This window comes from Nelusetta ayraudi, unplaced genomic scaffold, assembly GCF_046127955.1.
Source record: "Nelusetta ayraudi isolate G7.1 ecotype Tasmania unplaced genomic scaffold, CSIRO-AGI_Nayr_v1 ptg000120l, whole genome shotgun sequence".
In the NCBI taxonomy this organism is placed as follows: Eukaryota; Metazoa; Chordata; class Actinopteri; order Tetraodontiformes; family Monacanthidae; genus Nelusetta; species Nelusetta ayraudi.
This window is the reverse complement of record NW_027466170.1, coordinates 4,121,931-4,131,032: the sequence shown is the minus strand read 5'-3', so window position 1 is coordinate 4,131,032 and position 9,102 is coordinate 4,121,931. Positions and strand designations below refer to the sequence as shown.

General features: G+C 49.2%; 1 protein-coding gene across 1 annotated transcript; it reads right to left on the bottom strand.

Moving 5' to 3' along the window:
- Window positions 1–272: 272 nt before the first annotated feature.
- Window positions 273–8,861, bottom strand: npat (nuclear protein, ataxia-telangiectasia locus). The gene is made up of 17 exons (XM_076049712.1): window positions 8,623–8,861; window positions 8,006–8,124; window positions 7,818–7,878; window positions 7,608–7,680; window positions 7,457–7,497; window positions 6,941–7,186; window positions 6,764–6,839; window positions 6,294–6,417; window positions 6,085–6,176; window positions 5,884–5,965; window positions 5,620–5,716; window positions 5,352–5,516; window positions 3,727–4,944; window positions 3,018–3,118; window positions 2,599–2,692; window positions 1,216–2,471; window positions 273–921 (listed from the first exon to the last, which is right to left on the bottom strand). Exons 1-17 carry the CDS (start codon window positions 8,657–8,659, stop codon window positions 841–843), a joined length of 3,963 nt encoding a protein of 1,320 aa, XP_075905827.1. The 5' UTR covers window positions 8,660–8,861; the 3' UTR covers window positions 273–840.
- Window positions 8,862–9,102: the final 241 nt, after the last annotated feature.

The following is a 9,102-nucleotide window of genomic DNA, read 5'->3' as shown; positions in this document are numbered from 1 at the left end:
TAGGACACCAAAACCTCACTCTACATCCTTTATTCTTATTCTAGATTGTTTTAAAAAAAGAAATTGTGATGAAGTTGAATGTGATTCTAGAATGTGTCACTGCCTTTGAATTTGTATGTTTCGTTACATTTATCTATTAATTTACGGTGTATTTACACTCATGTTTGTTTGATTATATTAATATACTAGCTTCGAAGAGGACGGCAATATATTTTCTTTTAAATAGACACAGTAAAAATAAATGACAAAGTGGGTACACAGAAACAGAAAAGATTGAATAAAGCTTTTTTTTGTTTGTTTTATTATATCACTATGCAATACTTGAAAATGCACATTTTTCTAAATCAATACATAAAATATAAATTTTCCATTTATATTATTATTTTTAGACCTGCCATATTGTAATGGCAATGTTGTCAGTCAGCGTTACTGAATTGCCTTGTTGATTTCATTCAAAGTGTCTGTGAGTCAGTGTTAAGTGGACAGTCAAATATTGACCAAGGAAACATCATCCGTTAGAACTAGAATTAAAACATTACGTTTGTTGAACTGTGGTGCAAAACACAAAAGAAGGTTAACGCTAAGCCAGAAAGCACACAAAAGAGAAAAACAACCAAGTGTCACAGTTTCCCCATCTGTTGCTGCATCTTACAGGATTGACGCAGATTACTCTCACTGGAAAGGAGACAAATCAAATTAAGGTCCTTCATTGGATGAAAGAGGCATCTCAGGTCTCATGGCAAGGTTATGGACGCAGAACCAGAGGCACAGGTATCGCACATGGCTTGTTCTATTACTGGAGGGACCATAACAGCTCCTTTGCTGCTCCAGCGTCCCAGTTCACTCGTCGTAGTGGAGCGAGGACAGGAACTTATCCACATCAAGGTCGTGGGGAAAGCAATCCATGAGCTTCTTCCTCTCCTGGAGGTCAAAAACAACAGGACAAAAGAATTAACCCAACAGAATGTACGCATCCATAAAAATCACATGCTGCTGAAGAACCTTAAGCTGCAGCTTAACAGGGGGCAACTAAAAATCCAAAGGAAATTAAAAATCAGTATTAGTTATTTTTGAACCACACAGATCCTGCATGTTTGCAGAGCCTCCAAAACCTGCTGAATTTCTCTCACATATCTGTTTTGTGAAGGACAACTTGAAGCTCATGGAAAAGGGAGGAACTCTGAAGGATAAAAGTCAGAGAGTGATTGTGCTCACCCTCTCTTTTTTGGCAGGCGACACCACTGAGGGCGAGGACAGTTTGCGCTTCTTGGAGACTTTTACGCCGGCGGGCGACTTATTTTTGTCCGCCCCCTCCTGCCGCAGGCTGTCCTTGAGCGGCGTGCCCGACCTGGCGATGGCGGCCCGTGAGAGAATCATGAGCGTCTGGGCGGCCATGTTGATGCTGTTCTCACTGCCGGCCTCGCTGGCCGGGCTGCAAAGCGGGACGTCGGGGGTGTTTGGGGGCAACAGGTGCTTGGGGGTCCCTTCACCGCCACCGTCCTTGGCTCTCCTGTGGCGGGAGGGCGTCCTCAGACAGTCTGTGGTGGCAGTGGCGGCGGCGGCGGCGGCGGCGGCCTCCTCCTGGCTGCGAACGGCCGGACTCAGCTCTGAGTTTGCTGCGGGAGCCCTGCGGGGCGACGGCGAGGGCGAGTTGAGCGCCTGGATGTCGTGCAGCATCTCGGCGGCCTGCTTGGCCAGCGAGCTGGTCTTGGAGGGGGGTTTGGAGGCTTTGGCCTGGGGGGTGGACGCCGCCTGGGCGCCGCTCTGAGGGCTGAAGTCCCGGGAGGCGGAGGATGGCGTGGATGGCTGCGACTCCCGTGCGCTGCCCTCGATCTCGTTCTCCTTATTGGCCGTTACGTTCGGCCCCTCCTGTGAGGCGGGGCCCCTCTTCTCTGCGCGGCCCTCTCGCGGTTTTACCGGAAGCTCTTTCCTCTCGTCTTCTTTCTCCTTTTTACTTCCTGACTTCGCCGCGCCATCCGAGTCCTTGGTGTGGCCGTCTTTATCCGACGAGGGAATTTCCTCTGAAGCATCCTCCACCCTGCTCGGTTCGCCCTCTCGGTCGTGCTCACTGTGGCCTTGCGGGTTCGAGTCCTTTTTCACAGCGTCATGCTGCTGTGTTGGCGGTGCGGCTCTGCTCACCTCCTTGACCAGGGCGAAGTTCGTCTGCGGACTTGCCGGGCACCTGACCGTCTGGACGCGCCTCTTGGGCCTGTTCCCACCCAGGATGTTGGGCCTCGTTCGAACCTCCGCCGACTTGTTATCTCTCTGCGACTGCTTTGCCGGCTGCGAGGATGTCGAGTTTTTGACAGCGGGATGTAACGACGAGGCGATGGCGACTGTTGCCACAGCAGTTTGCGGTTGAATGTCCACGGGGGCGTCGAAACATAAAATCCTTTTATGTTTGGCAGCTGCTGGTGTGTCCTGCTGCGCCACATTTTGGACCAGTTTACTAACCAACTGTGGCTCTGTGCCTGGAAATGAGAAGAAATGCGGTCATGGCTGTTATTAAAACCTGAAACCAAATTACGCTGAGGACATTCTTTAGTCAATTAGGAGGCCGGCTGTAAATCAAAGCTTCAGCACTCAGCCTCGACTCACCAGCAGCTGTGGACCACTGGATGGCCACTGTGGGGGATTTGGACTTTACAGACTCTGCTGGTGGTACCGCTACAGCGTTTGGTACGGTAACAAGCTGTAATAAATCAAACAGTGAAGGTTTGTTAAACCACAGAATTCAAGTATAAAACAATAAAGGGGGTCAAAATACGAATTGCAAACAGCTGAAGCCTACTGATAATGGACATTTGCCTTGCAAATATTTTGCCTGGATTTGTTTAAATATGATACATACACAATATACTGTACTAAAAAGAACATGTTAATAAAACGAAACCAGGAAATTAACTTTTGTAACCCCGAACAGCTGATTGGTAGCTAAAGACAACGTGAACTACATCTCAAACCTTAAAAACAGTCAGGAAAACAGGACACCTCTTTTTTTAATGAAACACAGTTACCTGATTGGACACCATCTGGACCCTCCCCAGAGCATTCTGGCCCATGACTGACACAGGAAGCATCACGGACTTGGCGGGCGACGGTAGGATGAGTGCTGACCCTGTGCATAACAAGAAATAAAGGTCAAAACAGGTCACCAGATAGCAGCCCATTCATTTGAATGAAGTTGTTCACACAGGGGATACGCCCAAAACGTTTTTGAAATTAATGGTCCCATAGAGAACACGCAGTAGTGTCACTTCCCATCATGCCTCTGTAACTCACATGACCTATTTGACCAATCAGAACGATTCTGGAGAAGGTCACTTACAGATACGTCAGGACGCAGCCAATCAGAACGAGCTGTGACACAGCAGCACGTGCAGCATCGTGGCATCACGCTGGGAATAAACTCTTCCCTGGTGATTTTCTGGCCTTTGTCATTTTTTTAAACGACTAAAAGACCAAAACTGAAAGATCTACTTTTGTATTGTGGCAAAAGTTGTGGGACGAGATTTGACGAGAATTACGGCTTATGCGCTTCACACCATTCAATGGAAACACCTTCAAATCGCAATTGCACTGTTGAAATTTTAGAAACATCGCTTGTATTTTGTGAAAAACTGCCATGGAAACGCAGCTTGTGTCTGTTTAAGATGTAAAGTGATAGATTTCTGAACAACACAGCACAGAGAAACCTGCCTGGACTCATTTGCTGATGTTTCTTACCTGGGGAGAAGCCTTGAGGGCAAGTCTGCGCCACCCCGTACTGGCCGATGGGCAGAGGCTGTGCACCGGGGACGCCGGCAGACAGCAGCACCTGACCGTCTGTATTCTGAGGCTCCGTCACCAGGAAGTAGCTGGCAGCACCTGTCGGTAGAGTGGGCGCACTGGCGTCCAGGGGCAGCTGGATGATGTAGTTCTGCTGGACCGGCGGGGCCTCCGTCAGCGGGGCGACCTTCCCGCCCAGAGGGCTGGCCAGGACCTCATAGTTCTGCAGGCCGCTCACCGCCTGCGCCGTCTCGTCCAGGCTGCTCCTGGGCGTCCCGGGTGCCGGAGCGGCGGGAGTCCGGGCCGGCGAGGTGAGATAGATGGTGGGGATCTTGTCTCCGCAGATGCTAGAAACGGCCCGGGCCAGGGCGGGGTCGCTGGGAGGCTCCTCCTCCTGATTGTCGGTGATGATGATCTTCAGTGAAACGATGCTCGGGTCGGCCTTGTCTGAGGCGGCGCCAGAGCTCTGAGCGCCAGGAGAGGGCGGTGGTGGCGGCGCGTGAGCAGCTGTGGTTGTAGTTGCAGAGGTAGAAGCGGCCTTGGGTGAGTATGAGGTGAGTGTGAGAGCAGCAGCAGCAGCAGCAGCAGCAGCAGAGGTGGGGGAAACTGATTCAGTCGGCGGTGGGAGTCGAGGGCTTTCACCTCCACTGGGAGAAAACTGAGGTAGAGCGGTCGCACTGGGAGTGTTGTCTGGCACAACTGGTGCCGGAGGCAAAAATACTGGATGAGTGCTGCTGTTCTGTTGCTGCTGCTGCTGCTGCCCGTCGCCGCTGGTAGCCGGCTGTGAACTAGAGCTCGCCGGCGCCTCCGCTGGGGATGGTTGGGTACTGCTCTCTGCTCCTGCAGCCTGCGGGGCGACCAGGATGTTCGTCGGAGCGGCAGAGCTGCACAGCGGCTCGTCAACATCCATGGGTGACGTGGAAACGCCGCTGCTGTTGAGACCTCTGCCTCTCTCTTTTCTGCCGCTGTCCTCAGCAGACGAGGCCCCCTGGTGGCCGCAGCGGCTCACCAACAACGTGGCTGAACTTTTTTCGATCCGGGACGTGCGTCCTTTGGGGCCGAGGACTGTTTTCTTAAAGAGCGTGGTGGACTTGCGGATCTTGCGTTCCTGCGCCGTTTTCCCTTTCACAGTGGTCGGAGTGACCTCCGAAGCGTTTGCATCTTTGGGTGTAAAGTCTAAAAACAACAACAACAACAACAACAACAACAACAACAACATAAAGCTCAGCAACAGCAACACACAGAAACAACCTCCAACCCCAACATCACACGCTTTTGTGACAGCGATGTTGCAAATGATGATGCTACATCTTAACTTACTCATGAAAGACAGTATGTGTTCTCTCAGGTCGCTTTGAACGGTTATACGACGTTGTAATAAAGTCTTTATATCAACTCAAACCCACTCCAGCAACAATGCAGGCTGTCAACTTCACCTCATAGCTCTATTTTTGCCTCCACATTTCATGCAAATAAGATGAATGTCATTCTGATCGTATGCTCCGCCCTCAATGTCAAAAGCTGACTGTCTGCATTGTCTCTACTGGGTCTTTCTACTGTTGTGATGAGAAAAAACTCAGTACCCAGGCCTTCACTTGGAAGCTCCCTGACCGCAGACACAAGTCCAGAAGCAGGAAGAGCAGCAGCAGCAGCAGCAGCAGCAGCAGCAGCAGCAGCAGCTCCACCCACTTCCTGAATGCTGCCATTATCTCCATCAGCTGGGTCCCCATCAGTGAGTCTAGTTTTATCTGCACAAACATGAGGGAAGGTTTAGCATTGAGCAGCTTTCTCTCTTAAAAAAACAAACATGATTTAATCATTCTGCAAAATCAAAGAAAAATCATTGGTTACTGTTATCGAAGAGGTCGTAGAGGGCCTGAAAGGCCGGGTCCGATTCTGTCTGCTCCAAAATGTCATGAATGGCATCGTCACTCATGTGGAGTTCGCCCTGCGACAAAGAGTCAGGGAACAGGATGACAACACAGAAGGGGAAAAAATACACTGCTCTGCAACACTGGGCTAATAACTGGACTGTTTCGGGGAAAAAAATACACTGCTCTGCAACACTGGGCTACTAACTGGACTGTCATTCTGACAAGCAAGCTTCTCCAGCACCTGTAGTCCCAAGATCTCGTCGATGGACTGGTCTGCCTCCTCTGTACTTAAAGGGCCCTTCGAAGTCGGGAGCATTGGATCGCTGACATTTCAAAAAACGCCATCATAGTAAGAAGTTACTTTACAACACAGACTGAAAGTGAATTGAAGAGCAATCATGGCAAAACATCCCGACAATGCACAGCGGCGAGGACCTCTCACCTGGCCAGGATTTTGTTGATGTTCTCGGCGAGTTTCTCCTGCAGCGACCGGTCGCCCAGAATCTTGTCACGTGCGTTTTGGATCACCAGTTGCTGTGAAGGGAAAGGCGTGTTAGACTATGGAGAAACAGAATTGCCAAAAATGCTGAGCACAGAGATGAGGCAACACTAATAAAAAAAAATAAAAAAAAGTTGAAATATAGAACCTACAGGAAAGTTCTCATCGACCACCTCCTCTAGCTGAGGTTCAGCACTGGAGCTCCCAGCGGCAGAGGGAAACCTGGCGGCGCCACTGGAGCCAGCCACAGGACCGCCTCTCTTCCTGGGTGTGTCCCTGAAGACAACAGAGATGAAAATGAAAAAAAACTAAAAAAATCCAACACTAAAATATTTTCTGGGGAAAATTGGTTGAAAAGTATGACATGGCTTGAAGGGATTTCTTCTCCACTCAACCAGATCTTTAAGCAGTTCTGCAGTTCTATAAAAGCTTTCCATTCCTCTACTTCATAATGTATAACTTTCACATGTTGTCAGCGTGACTTCCTTGTATGTTCATGCAGCAACAAATAAACAAATGAATGGAAATGGCACATGCGATAATCCCAATAGATATAACACCACATATAAATTGTAAGGTTTTCTTAAGATTGTGTAAGTAAGACACAAAACCCATTGTGTACCATTTCCGTCGACCAGGAGACAGCGGGCCGGGACCAAGCCTGTGTTCTGAGATGACCATCTGCACTGGAAAATCCCCTGTAGGGATGATACGTTGAACAAATGGCTTCACACATAGATGTTGACAGCGGACAAGACGTAAAAACTCCAGAGTGCAGGGTATGTTTAGTCACACTGACTGGGAGGATTGAGTCGGACATCAGAGATCTGCTGCTGTGTGCCGCCACCTGCTGCTGCTGCTGCTGTACGGCCTTGCAGCGGCGCGTCGCTCACAGGCGTGGAGTGGCAGAGAACACTGCTGGTTGTGTTTGCGGGGCTGACGATGGCACTCGTCTCGGTGATGGAGGTGCAGAGGATGGCTCCGGGCGATGCCATGGTCAGGCTCCGCTGTCTGGCTATGTTTGCCATGCCGGTGCGTGATCGTGCTGCAAAGGAGAGGACAACGTGTGTGAAGTCTCAAAACAGCTGAACACACACAGAATTTAGATGTTGCAACTTATGTTTTGAGAGTTAGTGCCCACAACTGGAGGTAACTTGTGTAATAACCATGTTTCAGACAGAGTGAGATATTCTAAATGCCCCACCATAAACGCACACATCTTCTATGTGCGACCACAACAACGTAATAAGCAGACTAGGATTCTTCTGCGGCTACATGCTAATGAAAATCACCAAGAAAATGGAAAAAGACTTACTCCTCTGACTCGATGCAATGGCATTGGTGTTCTGCAACGACCTGGTTGTAAGAAAGAGACGGAACACTTTTAATGACTGCCAATCAGTTTGTGGCCTATTCGTTCAACATTCATCAGTCATATCGACAGTTTAAAGCCGGGAGTGCCTTACTTTATCTGATTGAGGGTGAAATCCAGCTTCTTCCACAGGGACGTCATAACAGCAGGGATCTCAGGACGTGAGTCTGTGGAACCAAAAGGCAGGCGTGACGAGATATGATCCAAATACGTAATTAGCAGCAACAGTAGTAGTAGTAGTAGTAGCAGTACTAGTAGTAGTAGCAGCAGTACCAGTAGTAGTAACAGCAAGCGATGGCCTCACCTTTTGCTTTGGTAGCGACATACTCATTTAAAATCGTCGTGAGACCTTTCCCAAAGACCGACTGTGTGGCGGAGACAAAACATGCAGTTTACACCCAATGTGCATGACTTATAAAGCAACTACTTGTGTGTGTGTGTGTGTGTGTGTGTGTGTGTGTGTGTGTGGGCAGGAGGGGATTTTTGACTTACAAACATGCAAGCAGGGATAGTCCCATCGCCGATGGTGTGGTCAGCATACTCCTTCAGATTGGGGCTCTCGTGGATGAAAGCTTGGCTGGTGGCACACAGTCCCTCCTCTTGGAGGTAACCTTGGAGGGAGGGAAGTAGGAACAATCAGTCAATCAACTTTTATTTAACTTTTATTTTTCTAACTCACATCCAAAAGGCATCTCAAAGCGCTTTGTACAATCAGAGGTGCGACAGTGGCCAGGAGAAACTCCCTTGTGGGAAGAAACCTAGAGCAGATCTAGACTCCAGAGGGTCAAAGGTAATCTGCTTATGACCAGTAGGGATAAATAGGAAATACAAAAAGTGCAGAGAGAGAAAGAGAGAGCGAGAGAAATAGAAACTAGCCAAAGTGGCAGACAGGCTAGAGTAAGTTGCAGGGTGAACAACAAAGACCTCACAATATAGATGTAATCATATATTATCAATCGACATGAGTCAGGTAGCAGTGATTTGTGGCGGAGCGGGCGAGCTATAGCGTGAAAGTGGCGGCCACGGAGGTGAATCCCGCCACCTGTTTACACAGAGCATCAGTGGTTAGCTCGTCGCTACGGCTACCAGCTTTGTTCGGTCGTCTTTACCCAGCACGAGCCGCGCGACGTCGGACGGTAACAACATGGCTGCTCGTCAGTGGCCTCGGAGTGCTCGCGTCATCCCCGACATGAAACTGCGCGACGTCAGGTCGTATCAAAGGAGTTCACGACGGAATCGTTTCGGAGGCTGACGTCCTCCTCGAAGAGCTGCCAAGTCAAGTCAAAAGGCGCGGAACTCAAGCTCCCATAACTCGGAAGTTCTTGGGGGTTAAAAACCTGCCGCGGTGCATGCCGGTACGTGTAGTTCAAACGGAGAACTCAACATGCGCTTCTGATTTTTTTTTTTTGTTTGTTTGTTTTCCTTTATTTCAGACCCAAGGGATCCATGTCACAGTAAAATCGGAAAAACGGCACAGTAAAACATACACAAAACCATAACAAAAAAATAAAAAAAATCCACCACGTTCAATGCCTAACATACATTTTCGCCAGTGACTCCACAGCTTGGGAAAAAATGATATCACATGA